The following is a 26,355-nucleotide window of genomic DNA, read 5'->3' as shown; positions in this document are numbered from 1 at the left end:
TATTTAATATATCCATTAAAATGCATTCAATTGCACCTTCAAACCAGGTAAAACTTGTTAAGTAATCTTAAATACCTTCAATGGCACCTTTAACGAAAGTCACCTTTCTCTTTTTTCACTTTTTTCATTACCTTATCTAAGATGGGAGCTCTGGTCGACTTCTATTTATCCACAGCACAATGGGAAGCTAAGCAGCAAGTTAAAGTTTGGCCATTACTTTCCCTGACAAGTTTCAAGTACACTGCAGTTTGATCACAGGTGCTTCAGAATTACTGGAACTGAAATGGTTGCCATTTAGCGAAAGTAGCGAATCCCTTGCCTGGGCCGAGACATTAATCACGAGACAAATCTGAAAGCCCAGGCTGTTCTTTATTGTGCAGTTCCTGTAAAGACATTAGTGACTCTGTTGACAGTGCAAATTGATGGGTTATGAAATGAAGACTGAAGTAGGCAGCATTTTATTATTTGACAAGCTCGTAATGGAAGGCAGGAAACAGTGCCAACACTTCAAAGGTTCTATTAGAGCTGAGGTATGTTTGTACTGCTGCCAAGGACGATATCTGGAGTAATCATGAAGGACCACTACGTATATTATAGCAAATTATAGGCTCTTAGTGACTTTTAGAATTAGCAACTTCAAGCCAAAGCTTTTTTCATGTTTGAAAGTCCTGAACAGCTTTGAACTAATAAGGAAACATTTTATTTGTTAAACATTATAAACATTAAAGAATGCCACATTACATTATAATAGTCTACTAGAAATCCTTTATACACAAGGTTATTGTAACTACTTATGGGTAATTTTTATTTAGCGTGTTCCTGCAGCTCATTTAAGCTTATTATAATATTAACTGGATTACTGAAGTCAATATTATCCAGTAGAGACATCCCTTAAATACACTTCCATGATTGACTTCTGGCTTAGGTTATCTTGCTTTGTGAAATCCCTCTAGCCTTTAAACAACTGACTCAGTCATGCAGATTAATAAACAATTGACTCTACAACATCCAGAGGATTAGTCTCTTTCTCTCTGGAGAGGCCACTAGGTGCTAGCTCAGTTTCTTGTCATCTCAAGGCTTTCTTCCTAGCTGGTCTTCTTGCCATCTGGTGAACCAGAACACAATGGCACAATGGCTACGTTCAGCCATGTAACTGTTCAACTGTGTAACTGTAACTGTTCAACTGTGTTCTCTCTTTACTGGTTTCCTGTAGCTTCCTGCATCAGCTCATAGCATGACCCATAGCAAGAGCCATTCAAGCTTCAAGTAAGACTTGACCCTTCATCCTTAAAATGCTTGAAGTATAAGCATCTAGACCTTTCTCTGTTCTGGCAGACAGAGAAACCAAGGAGGTAAACCCACCTTCCCTTAGGTGTCCAAACATCACAGTCACTTGCTGTCTTCAAATGACAACTCAAGGTTAAACTCTTTTAAGAGCACTTAACGGTAATTCTGCAGTTATTGAAGGCTTGTGTTGCACTCACATGTCTTTGCACTTTGATGTGTCTGACATTCTGCCATAGTGCAGCTGTTGAGTATTATACATTTTTGTATCTAGGTATCCATACTGATGTTTGTATATGACAGTATCTCCTCCTTTTCTGAATGAATGAACAGCAAAGCTTTTCTGAAAGTCACTATGAATGAGAAAATCTGCAAAATACTATAAATGTATAAAAATGGAAACGTAATGTTATAAAGCATTGCTTTAGTCTTAAGGAAATTTTTACTTAACAATGTCATTAACCTGACTTATGATGCCTGATTTAATAACACATGAATAAGGTAATTAAGGTAATATGTAAGTTAATAAAATAGAAATCTGTGTCTTGCAGAAAACTCTATTAACTCTGTTAACGTATTCTTTATATAGAATATTGAAGGCAGCCTGGTCACAAACTTTGTATTGTTTGGCTGAGGTAATGCAAAGTTCATTTAATTTTTGGCTGAGGTTAGGATTGCTTCTTTGTGGTTTGGTTTCTGGACTTACTGCACTTACTTATTCTTTGTCAATTCAATACAATATGAATGTCTCATTTTAATTTTTTATTACATTACAAAACCAATCAAGCCAGCTTCCAGGGCTTTGTTGGCTGACTAATGTAAGAATAAAAACAGAGCAGTCATTTCAAAAATAGTCCTCAACATAATTAGTTTTGAAAGAGTGCACTTGCCTGCTTCCAATTATACTCTGACTGCAAGCTGCAATTAGAGACAGGGTTTATTAAATCATTCTTACTATTCAATAATAACTTAGTTTATATCGTTTGGATTTGTGCACCAATACGGCTGAGTGCATTCAGATGAATAGGTCTTGTTGGATCTAACAAATCTTAAAACTGAGGCTCAGTTCTGGTGCTGTTTTTAACATGCCCTCGCATGTTCAACTTCAACTCATCTCTCAGAAGTTTGATGCATCCTACGTTACACAAGCCGCCACTCACTGCAGAAGAGGCCAAATGGCTAGCAAAGAGCGACATGAGCCTTAGTACACCTATTCAGCTAGCCATACAACCTTTCAAGAGCACTAATAGCAGTTTAAATATAATGCATTATTACATATATTTTTATACATAAATGTGTACATGTGTTTTGTTTGGCTATAAGGTTTGGTTAATTGCCTTCATTTTGTTGGTGTAAGTTGGATATTAAGCAAATAGCAAGCTAACAGAGGAATGTCATAAAGTCATGTAACAGATACATTAGTTTGCAAGTTAAAGCTTGGCAAATCAAATGTTATAATTTTGAAATATTAAATATTTCAAAGCAGTTTGCTGCTTTAGCTGATTTTTGGGAGAGATTCAGTGATTAACCTCTCAAACAGCATATGGCCAGCCAGCGGGCCGAAAGTGTTATTACAAACATCAGTTACCAAAGAATAGCCCCACCAGTTTGTGCAGAAGTCCCTGTAGTTACTGATTAATACACCTTAGTGTGTAATAAGCCCTGGAGGGTTAAGTCAAAACCTTCGATTGTGGCCTCTCTGAACACTCATATAAGCTGATACAACTTCAGCTGATAAAGTAATGGAATGGCTCACAGGTGGTTCACTTGGCACGGCCAGTGAGAAGCTCTAGAATGTGTATGTACTCCTCTGTAGCACGATGCTGGGAATCAATCAAAATTAGTATGAATGACTTATGTTGATTAACTCAGGTGTTGCTGTGTTTCAGCAGTGCTGTAGAGCCGCGTTGTGTGCTGGGGGAAGCAGGTTAGATGAACTAGTGGATCTGAAGCTGGTTTTTGCATCACTTTCAAAGCTGACCTTTCTACACCAAACATTCCAATCCCACCGGTGGGACCATACCCATCAGGGACCAGCCACAGCAAATCCCACTAGAGGGACCGCACCTGCTAAAGGGTTAAAATGGTGAGGCCAGGTGTATGAGGGCTTGGTTGAAACTGATATTAAAAATAGTGGCCAGCTTGAAAACAGATCCATTAATTTAAAAATATGTAAAGGTGGGGCTTCTGAATGGTGTAGCCACCTAATCACAGGCCCTATCATCGGGAGATTCCGTTCCTGGTCATTCCACACTCATTCATGACAGGAGTTTCAGATAGCACAGTTGGTGGGGTAGGATGGGTCTTGTTCTCCCCCATCACTTAGCATGATTTGTAATAATTTTGTAAAAATGCAATTAATAGAAGTGCAGTTTTTCTTGTGAGAATAAAAGCTAAAATAACCTAAATTAGATCCCTATCACTGTCTACTAGTCTAAACGATTAACCACTCCTCCATGTAGATTTTTTTTAGCTGTGTGATGTTTGAGGAGTTTCTTGTATGCACAGCCCACAGCACCTCAATCGGATTAAGATCCAGGCCATTCCAACACTCTCCATTTCTTTTATTTGAGCATTACTTGGTGGATATATTGGAATGTTTTGGTCATTGTCATGTTGCACGGGCCCACCTCTGCTTCAGTTTTTTGGACAGATGCATATGAGTCTGGAAAGGGATTTAAAAAGCTCTCAGAACAATAAAAAGCAATTGCGTTAATATTTTCAAGTACTAATCTGCCTAACCTGCACTATTAAAATTAGTATATAGCTAATATTTACCTCATAGTATTAGTGTGTAGTGCACAATTGGATGCATCCTAATGTCAATTAATTCCATTTTACAAATGATTGTAAAAATACATTTCTTACATCCAGTTTTACTTATGTAGTTATATAACCTCTATCTCAAAAGTCAAACGTCTTTTCATTGTATTATTATTTTGTATTTATTATATTATTTATTTATTGATTTAATTGTTTTTTTCATTACATTTTTTTTAATTAATACAGTTTATTTAAAGAAAAATACAAACGTTTCCATTGCATATTTTTCCACGTGACTGCAGGTTATAAAGACAAAGTAACAGTTTAGCTCTACCTGAAGAATCGTAGGCACTGCTCGCGTCTTCCCAAGCTGTGTGTTGACTTCAGCTCCTTGCGTTAAAATGTAATGCGATTGTCTACGTGACGTTGCCTGCTGCCTGAGAGAGAGAGAGAGAGAGAGAGAGAGAGAGAGAAAGAGAGAGAGAGAGAGAGAAAGAGAGAGAGAGAGAGAGAGAGAAAGAGAGAGAGAGAGAGAGAGAGAGAGAGAAAGAGGAGAAAGAGAGAGAGAGAGAGAGAGAGAGAGAGAGGAGAGAGAGAGAGAGAGAGAGAGAGAAAGAGAAGAGAGAGAGAGAGAGAGAGAGAGAGAGAGAGAGAGAGAGAGAAAGAGAAGAGAGAGAGAGAGAGAGAGAGGGGTGGGGGGGCGCATATGGGAGGCAGGCTTCCCCGTACACACGCTCTGACTGAAGGGGGAGTGTCATGCTGGAGCTCAGTGCTGCTGTGCTGCTGCTGTTGATTAGCGCTGCTGGAAAGCTCCTCTGCCGGGCTCGGATTTACAGCAGCAAAACAAGCAAAAAGGGCCAGAAATCACAGTGAGTAGCCTTACGTTTACTGCTTTACCATTTACAGTCCATTATCAATGGGCAAAATGTGGTGAGTGGGTTCTTTTAGAGTCAAATTTAATAATAATAATATTAAAAAAATTAAAACAGTGTCGACGTTCAGCTCAAATCTCCTGAATCTGCTCGTCTGATAGCGTATGAATTACTGTTAGGCAAAAACGTAGCACTACAGAAATTCATAGTGGTGGGTGTGTGTTTCACGGTGGACAATGTCATTAACGTGGATGAGATTTGTGACTGTATCCTTCCTTTGGTGCTGAGCTGCGTTTCCAGTAACGTCCAGCAGCGACAGCTTTTCTGACTGTGTTTACATTCATTTCTTTACGTCCTGAAGAAATCCTGTATGCCTGGTCTGAATGCAGGCCTTTACTTTGGATAAGAAGCAGGATTTCTTTCATTTCACACTGAATCATTGCATAGCAATTCTCTTGTCTCTAAATATCCCATTCAGGTGCTCCAATGTTGATTTACACTGTTTATCACATTTGATGGTTTGTCATAAACTGAGGTTTAGGATCACTTGCGACATCACTGTTGTTGACATTGCGTAAAGCCTCTGTCAGTGCATGCCTAACACAGCCTTGTGTCTTCCCCAGAAATTACCCGTGCTTCAGTGTTTACGCTGACATGCCATGCGATCAATGGGAAGCTACAAATCAGGAACATCTCGGAGTGTCTCGGAGGAGGAACTGAATAGAGGAAAACATAAGATGTTGCCAGTCATTGAGCTCTTTGATTGAGCTCGAGATAAAATAATAGAATAATGCTGAGTCCGGCCTACTGACCATCACCGCCAGCCCCGGAGGAACCATGGGTTGCGGAGGCTCTAGGACAGATGCTTTGGAGCCACGTTATTTGGAAAGCTGGACCAAAGAAACAGAATCCACCTGGCTGACCAGCACAGATGCCGACATACCCCTGTCCTCAATCCACAGCATTCCCTCTGAGAACTCGTCCGAGGTTGGCTTTGGAGCTGAGAAAACAGCCAATCCTGGTGAGGAGAGCTTGGAAAAAATCTTGAAAGGATTTGTAGGCCAGTTGGCTGATTCCAGTTCTTGACAAACAAGTAACAGAAGTTCCCAGCATGTAGATGATTCTCGTGTCACGGCCTTTCGTCCATATGTGAGCCTTCATTTCTAGACACCCCCCCCTACATTTTGGCCAAAATAGTGCAGTGCCATGACAGAAAAGAATGCCAAGACACCAGAACTGGTGGGCAACCTATTCCACTAGGCTTCTGTTGCCATGGAGATGGCTACATCCCTACTGCAACTCACTACATGAGGATGGTTGCGTCTTTACACAATAAGAGCTCCTTATCATCAAAAGCAGAATTATTACAGTGACATAGCGACCACAATGAATGAAATACTTGAATGGTTGCAAGCACAAATGAAATGCATGAACAACGCAAAAGGAGAGGGCAGCCTTTACTGAGAGCAGCACAAAATCAAAATCTAGCCTAGCATTCAGCTCGGTCCTTCATCATTATTTTTTCACACGTAGGCTAATGGATTTCACTAAATAGATGTGCAGATGTCAGCTTAACTTTGGTTCCCCTTTATGTAACCCCTATTGAGGTGTAATTTATCACAAAAGCCTAGCTTTTCCAAGTCCAGTGTGTTACCTCTGTTGTCTGTGTGAATCATCCAGTAATAGTAAAGCTAAAAGACGTGTCCATTCACTTGCCTTTACAAAGGATACCATTCCAAGTTCTAATGGACAGATCTCGGCTTTTACACCCATCAAGGGTATGGGCAGCAGTTTTCACTGTAGTCTTTCTTTCCTCTCTCTTTGCATTCACAGATATCTTTGACGATGGCCTACCAGCTCCTGCTCAGGCATACTTGAAGGTGTGTTCTGCCATGTCCGAGGCCAGCCTCAATGATGTGAAAGGCAGTGGTCCTCCTTCCATACTGACCTCCCAAGAACAAGAGGAGCTGTCCCCACCTGGCACAACAGTGCAGAGAAGAAGCGTCTTATGCACTGAGGAAATTGTAAGAACCTTTACTTTCCAGTCAGCTGCAAGTTCACTGTGATCTTCATTGCTTAGATGAAAAGTACACCGTGTCCAACGGTTTTTGTAGGTATCTGTTCATCCAGCATTTCTTTTAAAATCAAGGGTATTAATAGGGAGTCTACCACCCCTTTGCTGTAGTAACAGACTCTACACTAAAAGTTAGGACATAGCCATAATGATTTCATTGCATTCAGTCACAAGAGCATTAGCAAGGTCAGGCACTGATGTTGACTAATTATTTCTGTATCACAGTTAATTTATCAACTAATTCCAATAGTATTTGATGGTTGCGATGGTTGATGGTTTTTGGACCATGGAGGAAGGAACTGAGTGCTTGCAGTGCAGTGTGGAGATCAGGGTTAGGTTCGTGAATAATCAGCAGTGAGACTGATTATGTTCAGCAGCCCAATACTGAGCCCAATCCAGTGCCTGGCATTAAGCATGGTGACCTTAGGCTTGTGTGTCTGCACCAGAGTATCCCATTCTATTGGCAATGCTTTTCTTTGGAGATTGCATGAACTGTGCACTGTTAAGTGCACCCTAAGGTAGCTGAATCTAAAATCATCGCCTGAAAGCCAAAAAAAAGGTTATTCCCCATGAATCTGGTATTCTTTATAGCACATTCCCAACAAGTTCTGTAATCATCTTTCACTGTTCGTCATGTTTCCGCCCTTAGACCAAGTGGCAAGACAACAGAATGTCTACCAAGCAGGTGACCATTACTGTAACGCAGAGCATCCGTCAGGTGGACAAGAGCGGGAAGATCAAGGAGAAGTCCCACACAACATGCGAGGTCATGAAACCTCGGGAGAGCTTGAAAGAAGCAGCAGTAGACTCTGTGCTGAAATGAGAACGGTACCAGGAAGACGCCGTTTTCAAATAGACTGACGTCAATAGACGCTTTGGATCTTCGGCCTTGTGAAAACTGTGATGAACAGTAAGCACCACGGACCAAAGAACAGAAGGCAGGTCTTCTCTGAAGCACAACGACCTGTGATTGGAAATGCTCTGATGGACTTTAACAGAACATTTAGAGTTCAGTGGTCATATGGTTTGACTTGTAATTCATATTTTCACTCATCGTTCTACTTTGCTACTTCTGTACTGTAATAGTGGTAGCCTACCATTTGAAATGATCTGCTGTTATACTTTTTAAGTATTTTACTAAAACTCCTACATTGAATTTCTGACATACAGGGTACATATGGGACAATCGCTAGGCAAACACCCGAAGACTTCTAGAGCAACTCAAATTTTATCATGAATCCTTTAACTGGATCACATATAATATGTGGTCAACAGTATCTCATAATGGTTTGACGGTGTGTTAAGGCCATCTCACTTATTGAACCAAAATAAGAAGGACTACAGATTTGACTAATGGACTGAACTGTCAGAACAGGGTACATGATGATAGCACCATGCTGTCCTAATGTTGCTATTCATTGCTTCTTACATGAATACTGTTGAACAGAAATTCTATTTTCGTGTTAAGCTGTTTTGTAACTTTGGTTATTTCAGAGACCTATTGGTGTTTTAAACGTTGTGTTAGAAAAATCCAAAGGTAAGTGTAGTACACTGTCAGTATTTCTTTTTGCTTTGCTTATTACAGACAAGTTCATATGTGTTAATCAGCTCAGAGAGAAAACTCTATCATTAAGATGCCTCAAAACCTTATCTGACCTTCCTATAGATTCAGTGTGTGTCTGTTTGTTACTGTTGCTGATTGTTTTTACGAATTGACCTGAAATTATGAATGCTACAATCAAAAGCCTTTCCAGAACACCTTTTTGAAATCTGATTCTTTTATGTGCTGAGTAAAACTAAACATGTCTAATTTGTCCAATAAAAGGAACTGAAAAATGACCTCTCTCACTTTCTGTATCAAAGACACTGGACATTGTTTCCATGACTGATGATGTGCAAAATGTCCAGTGATTCATTATGAAACTGTGGACACTTATTTGTTGTTTTTAAGAATACACAGTGATGTCCAGGGATTTGAGTTGGAAGGTGCTAAAGTGTTGAGCAGCACATACATGATGTACACACTAAAGATCTGCCTTTTTAACATTTCAACATTCCTACATGAAGTAGACCATTATATTAAATAAGTGTCAACAACATATATGTGTAACTTTATGTTGAATGAACATTATGCAAATGAGTTAAGCGCTGACAAATCACATATTTCCAACAATATTCCAATTCAATATTTCCAACAGTTGCAGTTAAGAAAAGTTATGATGTCGGAAAACCAGTGCCAGCAGAAAATATTAAAAACACATAATCAGACAGCTGTCTAGATTTGACATGTCAGACTGAATGTATTTTAAACCCTGAAGGAAACATTATTTATTTACAGTGCAAAACCAAGTGGATTATGTCCACATATTTTCATGATATTTGTAAGCAACAAAATACTAAATATTGGCCTTTGACACAACTTCTGCACCTTTTGCTAAATAAAAGAACAAATAGAAATTGGACAATGAAAAAACACAATCATTTAACAAAACAAAATAAACACATTATTTAAAAATGACTGATCTTTTGGTAGAGCAGTAAAAGTGTACAAGTGCTCATATGGCACTTGATGACAACGGGGTATTGCGACAAAACAGGAACACATGCAGGTACAAGCAGTGCTTTGAAGTCTTTAAGGGCATTAGTCCAGTCTTTGGTGAAGGCAAATGGACGGTTAAGTGTGTTTGAATGGCATGTGGATTTGTCCGTCCTGATCGTATTCTGCATGTCCTGCCCTAAAACATGGCTCCTCCTTCTCCAACCACTGCTCAGCACTGAATTCCGGAAAGAAGAAGGCAATCTCTCTCTTGGCTGACTCCTCTGAATCTGTCAGAGCACAAGACAACTTTAATTAGCCAACCTGGAGTAGCGCTGCTGTCAGCATTACTCACAGGCAAGATTACAGATGGTCAATAGAAGGAAAAAAAAAAAAAACTAAACAAACTGGTGGCTATTGCTAGCCTTGTCAATCTATGCGAACATAACACACTGTTTACAGATGCGTACAATCAGTCTTAGGAGGTAGCTTTATACCCTATTAATGTGTGTGTGCGAGATTGTGAGACACTGTTCACTGACCCTTGCATAAATTACCCATTTTCTATGAGGTTTCTATAAGAAATCAGTTTGTTACTTGTTAAAAACAGCAATATAAGACAGGCTGTTGCTTCATCGTACTCAACATTCAAAAATCAGAACCAGAATCAGAATCTCTTTATTTCACCAAGTATGTTACACATACAAGGAAATTGTCTTGGTGAGAGCAACACGTATGACAAGTAACAAACAAACACAGAACACAGTCTTAAACTAAAGGAAAATGACACTAAACAATAAATAGGGTAGGGGATAAATTAAAAAAGTAAAAAGTACTAAAGGTAATAAAGAGCTGAAAATATATTTACAGAAAAGAACATCTGTACAGGTGTGCAAATAGTCATAGTGCATAGTGCAAAAAGCACTCTGTATTATTCAGATTACGACTAACCATTTCAAAGTAATCACACACACAGACTGTAAAAGCCAAGCAGGGATTTGTTTAATTAAAGAGATTAATAGAAGAATTATAATAGAAGAAGGAGATTTATCAGATTAAATTGCAGTATAATGTATATATCGTTGCTGTCCTCAAAAATGGTAAAGTTAGATTAGAAGGCAAAGGTCATTTAGAGCATTTCTATTGGCTTGTGCATCTAGAGGTAGGTAAAGTAAAAACGGACAAAAATGGAGATATGTGTTTTTCAGTGAACAGCAGCGATATACTTAACATACGGTCACTGTCCTGCATAAACCTTTTTTTAATTTTTGCTGCGTTTCACTTTTTGTTCTTTACACTGTGTCAAAATGCCATGATGAAGGGACCAATAGGAATGCTCCAAAGTGACCTTTTTATATTTTGACCGTTTTATATTGACTTTAAGTAGGTTAAGTTTCTTTCCATTATCTGTGAAGTTGCCATCAGTGCATCAGGTTAAGTATTACATTATGGGAAATAATAGTGTAAACGGTGCTTCAGCTCAGATATTAAGTAGATGAATGACCTGCTCTATAAATGCTTCTATGTGACATGTTCAAGCAAAGGCAATGAATCAACCCACTGAGGATTCTAATGTAGTTGATTTATGGTCACAATGTGATCTTTGTCAACATAAACATGTAAATGTGTATATAGAGTCAAGTTTAGCTGATGTGTCATGCCCCCTTTTGTCATGTCTTTCATATGCCAGAACGTACCAGAACCGTGAGTGGTGTTCCTGGTGTCAGTGAGCCCATACCGGGCCCGGATGGTGTTTGGCGAAGTGTACCGAGCACGATACACTTTAGTAGGACCCATCAACTCCCGCCAGCGAGCAATAGCATCCTCTCTGGCTAAGATGTACGCTCTCATTGGACCGCTGTTGTGGAAACAAGTTATGCAGTTTAGTCTTAACCCTGGACTATGAGCTGTACAGTGAAGCACAAACATTACACCAGTGTTCTGATTACAATACTGCAGCATCAAGATTTATAGAGGTTATATAATGTAAAGGTTTAGGATTGTTTTTTTTTTTGTAAATCAAAGCCTAGACAGGTCCATAACTATAAAACGTCTATCTGGTTTGAGGTCCAGATTTAGGGCTGGGTGAGAAAAAACAACAGCATGGCTATTAGAATACTCAGCTACTTATTTTACTGTAATCCACAGCAATGCAAATCAAGCTGAAGCAGATGTTTATGCTGGTATGCCATGATACTCTTTATAGTCTCAGCAATATTCTTAACGATGCACATACAGACAGATAATGAGCATCACATACATGATAGAATGTCCATAAGGACACCTGTCCCTGTGGCCAAAAAGTTTGTTTGTATGTATTTATTTTTAAGCTCTATTTTGTGTACTTTTCTCACGACCTGAGGACCTGACAGTTAACTGCAACATATATACTTTAATTAGTGCTTCAGATTCTATTAAAATTGAAGTTTGTAATAAAACACAATGGTTCCTGTCTGGTTACCAATTACAACAGCATGTAAAGTCCTTATTTGTCAGATTTGAAAGCCTTGATTCCCCTCCAATAGACATCATTTAGAACAGCCCAGGAAATTAGCATGTTGTAGCAGTTGTATAAGTAAGCTAGTTTATGTATGTCAATCATTGTAAAAACAAAAACAAATATGTATTATGGCTGGATATTTGTAATAAGCTCAATCCATTAAGTACAGAAGTAATAACTAGGCCTACAATTAAACTACTATACTGTTTATAATATGCAAGATTTAAGCATTCTGACTTCTTGATCATCCTCGTTCTACACATTTTAAAAGAACAGTGGACCGCCTGATTTGGTTTTTAAGTTTCTCTGGAATGAAACCTCTCAGGTTTGTAACAATTTAATTACACAGAATTGTTAAAAAAAATCAGTTGACTGGTATTTAAGTAAAAGTATAGGTACTGTGTGACTAGAGTAGACATTCAATCACACACAATAATACCAGAGTAAAATACAAAGCTTCCAAAATAATTTTTATGGATGTAAAGATCATTAACTTCACTACCACAAACTTAAATAGAACATACTGGGATACTGTTTCAACACTGACCAGCTCTGAACTGGAGTCACTTTAGGAGGTGTGCTGATGTTCCAGCTTTGTTTTCACAGGCAATAAGATATGCTGAGGACTGGCTGCCATGGTAACAAGGCTTTCACTAGCTAAACTAGACTGATAGCGAGCACCATTAGCAAGCACTGATTTGGCTGCTCACCAGAAAGCAGAGATTAGTTCCTAACAATCTTACATAATGTAGCAAAACAGCTCACAATATTGATTTGAATAACTCAAATAGCATTTTCTTCAGCCGTGCATTTTCTGTGATCAAGGCCAGGTGTGAAGCATTTCTTGTTGGTACACATTAATACTTTTCACACTAATATGGTATCTATGCACATCCTGAAATTATAAGATGTAAATAATTACTTTATAAATAACTGATGTGATTTAAACTCTTCACACAGATCAAGCTGCCAACACTGCACTGTTTTACTCAAACTCGTTCAAGCTCTGAGGTGGAAAATTCTCTAGACAGCTCATATGAGAGATGCTGATGAGGAACAGGTGAGGAATGACATGATAATTAGATGATCGTTCACACTTACCTTGACATGAACTCAACTAGTCGCTGGTAGAAGAACCGTCCTACAATAGATTATCAACAAACTGATTAGTGACAGGTTGACAGTAGGTGAGCAGTGACACAGGGGGCGAGACATTAAGGAATGTACACTCCAAAAGGATGCAGCTCAGCTTCTCCTGTAGGCAAATGTGTCCTAAAGCCGGTGATTCAGTATCAGAAGTCTGTTCTAGAGGCTGCTGAACCGCAGTGATACTGTGTGACTCATCTGCAGATCCAGGACCACAGATCACACATGAGTCCTTCTTCCTCAAGCTGTTGAAAGTTACTGTCAATCTATTCTCCCAAGGAACAAACAGATGCTCACTGAAGGCAGTAAACAATGTGAGCGGCACTGATGTCATGATGTAGTCACGTCGTTTACATTCTAATCAACATCTGAATAACACTGGTAAGTTAGCCATCTGCACATGAATCAGCTAATAGAGAAACACTGCCAAAGGCATTGACAAGTGTTTTGGTGAAAATATTCACTAATAATATAAAAACAAAAACATGTTGATTTTCTGGGGCAGAGCTGACACATCTTTAATTAAAAAAAATGGTGCACAAGATTGATTGATTTATTTATTGGTTGATTGATGGAAGGGTTGCCTACATCTGGTCACTTCTCTGTACTCATTTGATGATTCTTGGGTTGGTCCTGACCACTCAAACGGATTTCAACTGCTAATGGTGACAATTTGGATCTTCTTCCAGACCCTAGCAAAGTGGCTACACCTCCCAATAACAATACATTTGTTTTGGACTCCCGTTGTACCGTATGTTGTTCAATCTAATGAGTGCTGTCAAACAAATCCTTTTATGTAAACACAGAGAAGCGACCAGCAGTAGCCAATCACGATCACTAACAGGAAGAGGCCTAAGAAGTTCAAATGCGTTTTTGAAACTTACAGCACCAATGAATTAATACTTATTAATAATGATAAGTGTGTGTATATGTATGTACATTTTACCATGATTTTTTTAGAAAGTTATATTCTAGATGTATGTAGTAACTTATTCTGCCCCAGAAGAATAACTATTCAAAGAAAGAATTGAAAGCCCAACACTGATGACTGACGACTGAATGACAACGTCTGTACATACAACTGTATATAGTGTTTTTAAAAAACCTAAAGACAACAGTGAGTTATAGTTCACAAATATAATAACACACACCAGCAAGCAAACAATGATACATTACAACAAAGAAGCAGACAATAATAAGGAGAGATACCTTTAGCAAAACTAGTTGCTGTTGCAAAAATGGTAAAGTGTTCTATGAAGCATCATCTACAAGAGGTTTATACAGTGACAGTGAAAAAAATCCTTTTTAACAGTGAAGAGAAGCAGAGAAGTTGAATTCCTCGCAGTGAATTATTTTGTGGTTTTATGTTAGTCCTAACTGTGATGATTTGCTTTAACCTACAATTTTAAATATCTGTTTCCAAAGGCAGAACAGACAGCAAGTTTCCTTCCATGCTACACTGACTACTACTTTGGTCAGCAGCATTTTGCTAGTCTGTCTAAGGTGTAGTATGATTATATTTATATGAATTTGCAAGCGGTCACAAAGAAAAGTGTAAGCAACAATACACTGCATAATCAAGACTGTCAGGCTGTCCTATTCCCACCAGCCCGACCTTCATTAACTGCATTCAGCTTTAATAAACATCAATTTCAACATTTTACACTGCTCTGAATGTGAAATATTCATACAGTCTACATGAGAGAAAAGACGTACCTTCATGTTCTGCGTAAAACCTCTCCGAATCACTTCTTCTCCATATCAGATCTTTTTTTCTGATGATGATGAAGTCGTTTTCTAGGATTTTCTGATGAAGAGCCTTTAATGTAAACAAAAGGTACAGAGACTTTAACCAGCGCTGAAATGCATGAAACACATCAATAGTCAAATTAAGCAAAATAATTGAGATTGTTGAGGTTTTCGCTTTTTTTATGTTTTTGTCAAACTTATGTTATCAAGGCAGAGCGACCGCAGTATAATATTCATCCACAAAAATACAAATAATCCATTACATTTAATTCAACTTCATACAAACACATCAATCAAGCCTTATTATGACGGTCCACAGCAGAGAAGAAGCAAACACTTCTTGTGTGCAAAAACAGGCCTATTTTAACACTAATGCAATCTGAACTGTTTCTGATAGGCCAGTGCTACTCATCTCCATCTGCATCCACCTGCACAGATGAAAGCCTCCAAGCCGCAGCACCACAGCCCATGCGCGCCTCTAAAGTTTGATAATTAAAGACACTCTTATCTCTTTGAAGCTGCACACCGCGGAAATGAAACTGCCGGAGGCTGAGATGAGTGTTAATAGCCTTTCTCCATGCCCACGGAAATAGCCTACAGACAGCCTGGCAGGGTTTTAGCGCAAGCTACAAAGTCAAGACACGAGCATGTCCAAAATCTCCAGACATCCCTTCTATGTGAATTAAGATCATTTATTAGAAAAAAAAAAAACCTCACTGGTACAGACGTTCCCATTATACAGCTTGTAGAAAAGGATTGGAAGCAGTGAGGAGTCAGCTAGAGGGGTATAGAGCTGTGGAACACTAGAGATGTCTTCTCTGGAGTGATGGAGCTCCATCCAAAATATTTGGAATGAGCTGGAGTGGAGTTTCTGATCCAATCATCCAACCTCACTAATGTAAATCCACACAGCAATGTTCCAGCATGTAACGTTACTGTAAAACATGTCCAAGGGCTGTTACTGCAGCACCTTTGGTTTCATGACGAACGAGCAGGGGTCTAGGCTTTGGAAAGGGGGGGGGGGGGGGGGGGGTACAGTGTATGGCAAACGGACCGTTTGTAAGCAAAAGCATGCTGCTCTGGATGCTCACATCATTCATCCTGTTCTTTCACCAACAGCTCTCTCTCTCTCTCTCACTCTCACTCACACACACACACACCTATATAAGATTACATGTAGACCTAATGTACTCGTATTGGGGGGGACCGTTCCTGTCGCCTCCTCACCTCCAGTATGAGAGGATGCGCAACAGCGTCCGGTTTGATGACCGCAAGGGTGAGCTGCAGCACCCTCGTACTTCTCAATGTGTTCAAAAGCATCACACTTGCTCTGCACCAAAACCGATGTGGTTTTGGCTTCAAAAGTTAATCAATCTCCTGAACGACGCTCTCTCTTAACGCTATTTCTCACTCCAGGCTATTTGTTGTTAGCCAGTGTTCAACACTGTCACCGTTAAAACGCAGAACAGCTAGCTAGCGTTAGCTACTATTCCCACAGCTGAATACCTCGGAGTCCTCTAATAGACTCTCTAACGCTCGGGGGAACGAGGTAGATCACTTTTGGATTAAATCAGCTGCTAAAGTGTCGCTCGTTTTATTCAACCTCTGGCAGCGAGCACCTTCTAGCGTGTATGGGCGCTGCCATCTTGGCTTTTCGAAAACAAGAAGATTGGTCCAATCAGAGGTTGAGGAAGAGGAGAGTGACGTTTCAGCCGCTCCAGGTCCCGCCCACTGCGCCCCTTCATTTAGCTACCGTGCTCTCCTCGGCCCCGAGTGTGAGAAAGCAGCAGTTCCTGCGGTCTTATTTTTTATTTAGGATTTTTCATTTTGGTCTGTTCTCTGTTTCTTATGTTCCGTTTTTAAACCAGTTATTTTTTGTGTTATTTTAGTTATTTTTTACGTCCTTAAAAAGTAAGGTATGGAGGCGTATAGCTCTGAAAAATAGACCATTTAGGCTTTAATGGACAAAAGCAGCGGTGAATCCACACCTGTCTTTCTAGATCTGTGTGTAATGTTAATAATGTCGGCCTTCTGAGTGGTAACAGGGGTAAATCAAAAAATCTGAGAAAAGAAAGTATTTGGGGACTGTTTTGTCTGATTACGCACTGCGTGTACCTCCACGATGCCTGTATGCAAACATTAACGTTTTAAGTAAAAAAAAAAAAACGTCAAATTCACAAACCTATAAAACGAAATCTCGGGCATCAGGCAACGTACTGTATCTCTATCCATATTTCTATCCATATTTCTCTAAATGACTTTGTCCTTTGGTTCATTAACAATGGCACTGTTGTTGGAAAAATGCCAGTTTATTATCAGTACATTAAACATCTTACAATAAGAGTGATTTTGCGAGAGAGAGAGAGAAAGAGAGAGAGTTTTCTGTCTTGTTTGATCTGACTCTGCTGGGGATGGATAAAGCATGCCCTACCCAGTTACCTTTTGCTCACGTGATCGTAGATATGTGACCTGGACTTAACTCCACAGCTGTTGCCTCCTTTCAAGAGAGCTAAACAATGAGTTACAGAAGAGCTATTGTGTTGGATGTGTAATGTGTATTAGGTACATTACATATCCACTGAATTTCATTACTTAATATTATGTATTTGTATCGTGTCTGATGCCTGGCTACATGCAATGCCTACATTTATAAACCACACACCCTTTTTTTTTTTTAATCACTGATTGTCACATGTCTATGTTTTAGGACTTAGTATGGCATCCTTCATCTTTTATTATCCCTATTTTGTATTTTTTCTTTTAAGTTGGGGAGTAAACAGAGCAACTCCTTATGCACATAAAATAATAATAAATCAAAACCATTAATGTGGCCTGTGCAAATCTTTGGGCACTTCAAAGAGTCAGGGCTTAGTCAGTAACATCCGCTTTATCATAAATCACAGCTTAAAAACACTTTAGTTGCAAGTTTCTTCCTTCTCTTTTTTTTTTTTTTTTTTTGCAGCCCTAGCCCTCTAGTTTCTGTGACGTTTAGGTCAGAGGACTTTGAGGGCTATTCCAAAAGCTGCAGTTTGTGTCTTTTCAGGGAGTCCAGGGTAAGTTTGAGGTATAGTGTGAATCATTATCCCTGCTGTAGAGGACATCCTCTTTTCAGCTTGACATTCGCATCTAGGATTTGCTGTGATTTTGTAAAATCCACACTTCCCTCAACCCATGTGCCCCTGGCGGCAACACAATCTCACAACATGATGGCCCCACCCCCATGCTTCACAGTTGGCAAGGTGTTCTTTTCATGAAATGCAGTTTTTATTTTTATTATTCAATTACTATTCACACAGTTGCTTAGAGTAGCCTGTGATTGGTGAATATGACCACAAGGTTTGAAGACAAGAGAAAAGGAAAAGACATATATAAAGCTAGGACATTTAATTCAGTTAACAGTTCTTGATTAAAATTGATGACATGCCTGATTTGCATGACAGGAATGATTTGCTAACCTTGCCCCAACAAATCCGAGTCCTTGTTTAGCCTAGAGTATCCAAACTTTTGCATGGACCACACTGAATATTAGTTGTAACTTCATAAGTAATTGCACTATTGTTGGAAAATTGCCGGTTTATTACCAGTACATAAAAAAAAAACTTACAATAAATGTGATTTTGCATTCTGTTTACACTCCAAAACATTACTGGACTTTTTAAGAAGGATTTGATGATGATCACTTCTGTGAAAATGGGGAGATGTTTATACCTTAATGGATTTTTTTTGAAAAATGAAAACACAATTAGGCCAATGGTGCCTAAATGTAAGATTCTATGATGTTTTCATAAATTCTCACAATACTCTGAACATGTAGTCTTGTTGCTCCGCTGTGATGAAGTAGTTATCAGATTGAACATGCTGTCATCGGTCATTTATGCAAATGAAAATGTTGGTTTTTTTTTACTAATGGAACCGCAGCTGGTGCAACTTTGTAAATGGTGGATCTAGTAGATCTACAGTATAGTCTGATGGCATTACACAGCCATAGAGCTGCTCAAATGAGCCCATTCTTTATCAAAATACAAATGAGCCTGGCCTTTTCTCATAAAAATAGAACCTTTATTCTTCAGTTTTCATTAGTTATCAACATTTCCCCATTTTGACCCTCTGAACCCAGTTCACTCTGCATGCGCACTGGACACCAGGTTTTACTGGTCACACATTAATTCTGGGGGGCACCCCAACCTTTACAGTGCTGTTGCTGACACCCGTTGAAGCCACACACATCCCATTTTGACACCTTGTGCATTTCATGTCAAAGAGGAGGTGACAGGTTGGTTAAGGTCAGAGGGGCGTTTCCTGTCATATTACCATTTGTTTGGTAGACGGAGAAGAGATTATTAATGTATTACAGGACACAGTAAACCGCAATAACCACAGAATTCCAATTACTTCAGTTTCTTTTATTTTCAGTTTACTAAATTATTTTGTTGTTCACTCCAGTTCCCTGTTGTCATCATTGTCCTTCTTTTCATGTCTATGTTTTTTCTCATGTGTCAAGCTTCTACCCTCCTTGACTGACACCTGTTTTAACTTTTACAAGCCTAAATACAGGTCTCCTTTGACCTTTTCTATTCTGATCCCTCCTGGTGTGGCCTGGACTCAGAGACAGCTGCGTCAAGCTCAGACTGAACAACTGCTATCCCCAAGGAAGGAGATCACCTTTATGAAGTAACTTGTGGCCCAGCAACATGTCCATGTTTTAATGTTAGACGCAACCGGATGGCGTTTTGAGGTTATCTGATGTGTGCTAATAAAAATAAAGCTTCCTGAAGTGTTCTTGGTATGGCTGTAGAGAGCTAGGACAAAACTTAACATGAAATTATTAATATGGGAGTATTACTCTCAGCTCTGTCGTTGAAAATTGACAGAAGACTAAATAGGTAATAGGTGTACATGTTGTTTTTGCATGGGTTTTGTATCAAAACAGTCATAATTCACATCATTTATACATGACCATTTCCCAACCTCTCCTTATTGCTTAGAATCAATCAGGCTGCTTTTTGTACTGTGGCTTCATTCAGAAATGTACTCCAGCATAGTAAACAGTAGGTGTAAAATGCACCGGGTGCACCGTCATTAGAGTATTGCTGTATTACTAGTGCATTCATAGGGATAGGAATGTGTAGATGAGGCTTAACTGCTGAATAGATGTATACACGACCAACCATCTGCCTAGTATTGTGTAGGTCCCCCTCACAGCTCTAACTAACAAAGAATAGACTGCACAAGACCTTTGAAGGTGTCCTGTGGTATCTGACACCAAGATGTTAGCAGCAGTTAGCAGCTATAAGTCCTGTAAGCTGTGATGTGAGGCCTGCATGGATTGCATCAGTGAGCCTTGGGCACTCCAGATCTTGTCGCCGGTTCACTGGTTGTCTCTGGTGATCTGTCCATCACAATATCAGCCTTGTCAAAGTGGCCTCATTTCTCATGCTTGTTCATTTTTCCTGCGTCAACACATTAACTTCAAGAATTGATGGTTAATTAGCTGTTTAATATGTAGCTTCATGGGTTCCATTGTAACCAGATAAAAAGTCTTCACATTTGCACATTTATGGATAGATTCAGCAATGCTAAAAAAAATGACACTGAATTAAAGTACATTAAAGTGCATGTCCCATGAGTATGTACTTTGTCTAATGTAGCAAATAGGGCTCTCAAGTGGAATAAAAATTCATCCACCTGCTGTAAAAAAACACTGGTCAGCTGTTAGACTGCTGGTGGCCCCCAAGACAATACTGAGAATAGGAATGGCTTAGGGCATTAGCTTGGCTGTACAATTCAGCTCAAGTCATAGAGGCCCATTCGGAGGAACTTCTCTGTGTGCTGCGCTGTAGAAATGACTCTGGACATACGCCATCCAGCCTTCAGGCAGTGCCATCTCAAGGGAAATCACATCACCCTGCTGCCACAAGTAAGAGGGAGATAGAGTCATGACCTCTGAGAGTATGAAGGGATGCTGGCTGACAAATTCGTGTGGCAGAGAGGAACAAAGTTATTAGCATGCTGGGGCCCAGCCTGTGTGCTTGTGCTTGGTTTAAAAATAAACCCACTGACCCAATCTGGCACTGACGTGCCTCACCAACACTAGCAAGGGTTTTCTGCGCCCCCCCCCCCCCCCCCTCCCCCCTTTCCCTCTGTGGAGCCTGGGGAACAATTGTTGCCCATTGTATCCTTAATGCCTTAAACACACATTCATCCGATTGTTTTACAGCTTCCATGGGTTGAGCCATGTGGTTTCTTTATTGCCCCCCCCCCCCCCCCCCAAATAATATGATCATTGACTAGTACTGTATTTAATCTGTAATAAAAAATGCTGCTTAGTAGTAGATACAACATTAATCATCATATACTTCACTAGCATGATCTCAGCCATTCCAAAGCAATATAAGTAGTAGGTACACAGGGTCTATTGCAGGAGCAGACATGGTTGCCATGGAACATCACATACTTTCAACTAAGCAGGTTAATGGAAAGTATTCATTTGTGCATATCACATAAGAGATCACAGGAAATGGATAAGATATGTTGGATGAGTGTCATCCCTGGGGTGAAATGGGCCTAGGATGTGGTTAGATGCTATTTGTGGAGGCTATGGACTGTTAAAATAGTGCAGCACATTGGGTTTCAGAGTAAGCCTCTTCTATAGCCCTGGCTTTCTGTGAATGGGGCCGGGGTTCCTGTTGCTGGGGTTTATTTTAGAACACAGGTGCTGACTTCAGGGTACTGCCATGCTTGGCGCAGGGGAAAATATACCCGCAGACTAGCTCTCCTGTTTCTCCTCTAAAGCCGAGCTGGGTCAACACCAAGTCACAAGGACAAGCAGCAGATTAAGATGAATAAAAAATAAAAGTAAAAATAACAAGGCATTAAACAAACATAATACAATTAACACACAGTTAACAAACAACTGCTAACAAACAACCTTAAAAGAATTGTTCGATTGTATGATTAATCAAATATAGGCATCCACTGTGCAATATAAAGAGCCAGACTAGCTAACAAAGTCCTTTTTGTTGATTGAAAGGCCAAGAACTCCCCAGATACACGCTTAAACATGCTGGTACAAGATACAGCAGATATTATTTACCATATTTACTATTAGAACATAATGGCAATGCTGAGATTAGTCTTACATTAAGGGCCGGTTTAATTCCAGACAAGGATTAAGTTTCAAAATGCGGTGTAGTCCGTGTCTAGGCTTCATAATGATCTGGGAAATCGTCCTTAGGTGCCTTACTCTTATTTGTGGTGTTCCCAGTATAACAGTTGTGAGTGCTCAAGGCATGTAGAACTTTGCAGATTTTTCCGGCCTTTATGCTAACACATAATTAATAACCTGGGACTCTCAAATGTAGTAGCTTGTTTAAGTGAGTATAGCTGTACTACTATACTGTGTGCATCTACTGTACGTGTGCTCATTAAAATCACAAAATCACTCCTCACAGTTGTTTCCTGGGTCCTGTCGTTGCCTGCATCCCTCTTTTTTTCTCTTTTTTCAGAAGGATACATCGAAATTCAGCGTAAAAAGGGGAGCGGTGGGTGTAGGGTGTCTCGGGCCGAGTGTGAACAGCTGAGAGGTGTGATTTCACAGGCTCCCTCTTCCCTGTCACGGCCCTGATTGGGCTGGACAGCAGGCACAGGAGAGGCCCAGGCTTCTAAAGGACACCAACAGGTGGGAGGCCGCTGTGGCAGAGGGGAGGGGGGGGGAGTCAATGCAAGGGAGCTGGAGAGATAGAAAAGGCCGGGAGTACGAGGCCATGTCTGGGCAGAATCCACAAGCCGGGCTGAGAGAAGGATGGGCAGGACACAGCAGGAGAGGGAGGGAATGAGAGAGGTGTGGAAAGGACCATAACTTATTTATTGGCAGACTGAGGTGTTAACCTTCAAGGAGTGGTGGTAAACAGGCTTGGCTTGGTCTTTTAGGCTGTTTGTAGCATTAACCTGAGGAACAATGCTTTGGCGTTTGAAGGCATATATTGTATTCTCTATCTCTAGTTCCAGAGCGTGCTTAAGTGTAGGATCCAAAAGAGGTCAATCCAAACAGCTGCGGTCCTGCACTTTTAAACAGTTCTACTAAAAGGGAGCAGCTTGAGGATTGGATGGCACTGCCGGGTGATGGGTCATGATTTCTTGAAGTGGCCTTTTACTCTATAATGAAGCCAGCAAATGCAGGATATGGCACATTTGGCAGGCGTCTTCCACGAGAAAAGGTGCCCTGGGGGAAGATAGGGGTAGGGGTGAGTTGCTCAGTTCTCACGTAAAGTGTCATTACTGGCCTTTGATCTACTGTAGGCTTTATCAGTTGGTTGTTGTCCACACCTTGATGAAGTAAAAGGCAGCAGGTACAGTTTGAGAATGTCATAGGAGCTAGATCTCAGCTGTGAAAGGTTGGCCAGATCCAGCAGTCTTGCTCAGCAGTGTGCTAAAACTGAAGGTAGAAAGGGTCTTCTTCTGCTACACAGCCATGGTATACCTCTCTAGCCCTTATGTTGCTTCTGCCAGAGCTGTGGAGTGAGACTACTGGTGGTGACCACAACTTTGAGACTTAAGAAGACATCAACATCCAATACAGGTAATGTCTAGTTTCTGTTAGCATAGCACAACTCAGCTCAAAACCTTTGCAGTACTTTTTTAATGGCTATTAGGGAATGGCCTAGTTGCATCTGCCTAGGCATTCTAGGTTAGTATAAGGCTAACGCAGTGGCAAATGAATGGACACTTTGTCTGCTATGCTGCGAGGGAAATCCAGTTGTCGCTTCCTGAGAAGACATGCTTCCTTATATCCCCATATGAATAACCCAGTTATGGAATGTAAGGAAGTGTGTGGTTTCAGGGGGACCTGATCGTCAAGCTGAGAGGGACATTTTTCAAGACCTCAACAACACATAGGAAGATATGATGTTATAATAAGAAGAAATAATAACAGCGTGTACCACAGCGTGTCAGTGTATTTGAGGCTATGTGTTCCTGGTAACTGAGCATATGCAGATCCACTTGTATCGTTTGATTCTACAGCGGGGACAATAGGTGTAAAGCTCATTTGGGTGTAATGAACCTCATACGGTGGGCAGTGGGAGAGGTGCTAATGCTGTTGTTTATGCGGTCTGGTTGGCCATAGGCACGTGCACGGGGCTTCCACACCCTGATCCCGTCTCACTGAGACAGCCAGAACAGCCAGATAGAGCACAGCTGTCCCACTCCATACTGATCCTGTCAGGGCTTTCTGGCCTTACAGGGGTTTCCTCTACATCCACTGTTGTACTACTACACTCTGCACCACCAGAAATTCTGTTCTTATAAGGGTCCCTGACTTTTTTTTAACCTCCTTTTCATATTTTAACCAATGTCTCCTCTGTCTCTGTCCCAACAGGTAAGGGTCAAGAGTCTTTAGAGAGAAGCACAGGCAAACTGACCATGTTTCCAGTGCTAGCCCCTATACCGCTACTTCCTCGTCTTCTATCATGAAACAACACACCTTGCTGTGGCTGGTCAAATGGAACCAAGTCAGGTGTTTCTGTGAGGTTTGGTCCCCTTCAACCAGCTACTGCGCTGTGAATTCAGCTCGCAATGGCGGCTAAGCAAGAACAGCCCATTTCCGCACTATAAACATGCTGTGTTGACCTCTTGTGTATTTGTGATTGAAGAATGGTGTTTTAAATATGTATTGTTCATGACAAGGTGAGTATACTGGTAATTAGTGATATACAGTGTTTAAATATTACGTAGTTGTACTGTGTGTTGGTTATCACTGAATAAAAAAAATGATCATTGACATTTCTGAAAGTCTTTTACTTACCTACTGCTTACCTGCTTCTATGGAAAAGTTCATATTACCTTGGTTTCACATGTTGTCTGAATTTGCTTTAGCATAAACCTGAATACATTTTTCTCAACCTATTTAACTGTCATTAAACAAATGAGAAATTCACATAATGAAGGAATGAATGAAAGTAAGATGGCTTGTTCAGTTATACAGACTTTTCTATTAAAAAGTTGAGGATTACAGTCACTAAGAGTAGGCAAATTTGCCAAGCAACAAGACTTTATATACATAATGCAAAATGCTGTAACCCTAGACAGCTAGTGAGTGTATGTCACATATGAAAAAAGGGTTATTCATGCTTTACTCCTGGAGCAACTCCTCTTTATCAGTTGAAGTTGCTTCTATCACCACAGTCTGGATGTTCTGCAAATTCAGAATTTAAAAAAATAAAATGATGATGATGAAAATAAAAAAATAAAATGATGATAATATAGATAATAAGATAATAAGTTCTTAGGGTAGTTGAGAATTGCCCACCAGAAATATTCACAGGCTTTACTATTTTCATTTTTGATGAATTTGTGAAGCCACAATGAAGTTGTTAATAATAATAGTCATATATGCAATGATGCAAGTGACATACAAATACAATAGAATAATCATTATGTATTTTAGTAGCTTAATCATTGTAGTTTCCTAATTTCTTTATTCTATACTGAAAATTCATAAATGATGCTAAAATATTAAGCTCAACATATTAAGCACTATATATATTTATCAAGTCATATTTATTATCTTGAATTTTCACTTATATAACTTTTAGAATTATTTCACAATTAGATAACAATGTTAGCTAATTTTACTTGCACTCAAGTGTGCTAGAAGGACAAATGTATTAAACACCAATTAAAAAAATAAAGAGATGATCAGTTCTTTTTTTTTGTCTGTCTCTACTGTCCAGGGAAGACTCGACCAACTCCTCAACTTATCCCAAAGGTTTAGGATGGAGCACCACCATCATTCCAGAGAACACAGTTCCACTGCTGGGGGGCTTTATACCCCTTTAGCCCATGCCTGACATTAGAAATGGTGCCAGCAGGTTCACGTTCATCTGCTCCAGAGTGTCCTACTCTATTGGCAGTACTTCTCTACAAGGACTAGCCAAGCTGTGTGTGTGTGTGTGACAGCAATGGGTGCAACGTAATGTAGTTGAATGTTAGAAGGGGTGTCCACAAACATTTGGAGTACACCCCTCACATTTCTGTAAATACTTTATTTGATCTTTTCATGGGACAACACTATAGAAATGGAACTGATTCATTGTCTTCTGAAAATAACCTAACACAGCCATTAATGTCCAAATAGCTGGCAGCACAAGTGAGTACACCTCACAGTGGACATGTCCAAATTGTGCCCGTAGTGTCAATATTTTGTGTGATCACCATTATTATCTAGCACTGCCTTTAACCCTCTTGGGCATGACATTCATTCAAAGATTACTCTACAAAAAAAAAGTCATCACACCTTTCAAAGCTAGAGGAACTGCAGCAGCAGTAGTAGTAGTGAAGTGCTCAGTGCCCAGTGCCCAGTGCCCAGTGCCCTGTGCCCTGTCCCGGGTGCAGGGTCCTATTCCTGCCGCTAGAGGCAGTGCTTCTCCTCAGC

General features: G+C 40.0%; 2 protein-coding genes across 2 annotated transcripts; one reads left to right on the top strand and one right to left on the bottom strand.

The window, feature by feature from the left end:
• Positions 1 to 4,906: 4,906 nt before the first annotated feature.
• On the top strand, positions 4,907 to 8,832 carry baalcb (BAALC binder of MAP3K1 and KLF4 b). Its single transcript, XM_072682726.1, has 4 exons — positions 4,907 to 4,916; positions 5,543 to 5,940; positions 6,753 to 6,943; positions 7,643 to 8,832. Exons 2-4 carry the CDS (start codon positions 5,757 to 5,759, stop codon positions 7,814 to 7,816), a joined length of 549 nt encoding a protein of 182 aa, XP_072538827.1. The 5' UTR covers positions 4,907 to 4,916; positions 5,543 to 5,756; the 3' UTR covers positions 7,817 to 8,832.
• Positions 8,833 to 9,154: 322 nt separating this feature from the next.
• nme6 (NME/NM23 nucleoside diphosphate kinase 6) lies at positions 9,155 to 16,568 on the bottom strand. Its single transcript, XM_072696534.1, has 5 exons — positions 16,152 to 16,568; positions 14,892 to 14,994; positions 13,131 to 13,170; positions 11,227 to 11,387; positions 9,155 to 9,819 (listed from the first exon to the last, which is right to left on the bottom strand). Exons 1-5 carry the CDS (start codon positions 16,242 to 16,244, stop codon positions 9,668 to 9,670), a joined length of 549 nt encoding a protein of 182 aa, XP_072552635.1. The 5' UTR covers positions 16,245 to 16,568; the 3' UTR covers positions 9,155 to 9,667.
• Positions 16,569 to 26,355: the final 9,787 nt, after the last annotated feature.

Source organism: Salminus brasiliensis, chromosome 1 (assembly GCF_030463535.1).
Source record: "Salminus brasiliensis chromosome 1, fSalBra1.hap2, whole genome shotgun sequence".
Taxonomy (NCBI): Eukaryota; Metazoa; Chordata; class Actinopteri; order Characiformes; family Bryconidae; genus Salminus; species Salminus brasiliensis.
Note: the sequence above shows the minus strand (reverse complement) of the source record. Positions and strands in the feature narration are given on the sequence as shown.

Excerpts from the sequence above, each read along its gene's own strand:
- baalcb (XM_072682726.1), top strand. The coding sequence starts at position 5,757 with ATGGGTTGCGGAGGCTCTAGGACAGATGCTTTGGAGCCACGTTATTTG. Across the intron at positions 5,941-6,752 it reads TGAGAAAACAGCCAATCCTG|ATATCTTTGACGATGGCCTA; the intron begins GTGAGGAGAGCT and ends TTGCATTCACAG. Across the intron at positions 6,944-7,642 it reads TCTTATGCACTGAGGAAATT|ACCAAGTGGCAAGACAACAG; the intron begins GTAAGAACCTTT and ends TTCCGCCCTTAG.
- nme6 (XM_072696534.1), bottom strand. The coding sequence starts at position 16,244 with ATGCTTTTGAACACATTGAGAAGTACGAGGGTGCTGCAGCTCACCCTT. Across the intron at positions 13,171-14,891 it reads GTTTTACGCAGAACATGAAG|GACGGTTCTTCTACCAGCGA; the intron begins GTACGTCTTTTC and ends AATCTATTGTAG. Across the intron at positions 9,820-11,226 it reads GAACACCACTCACGGTTCTG|ATTCAGAGGAGTCAGCCAAG; the intron begins GTACGTTCTGGC and ends GTGCTCTGACAG.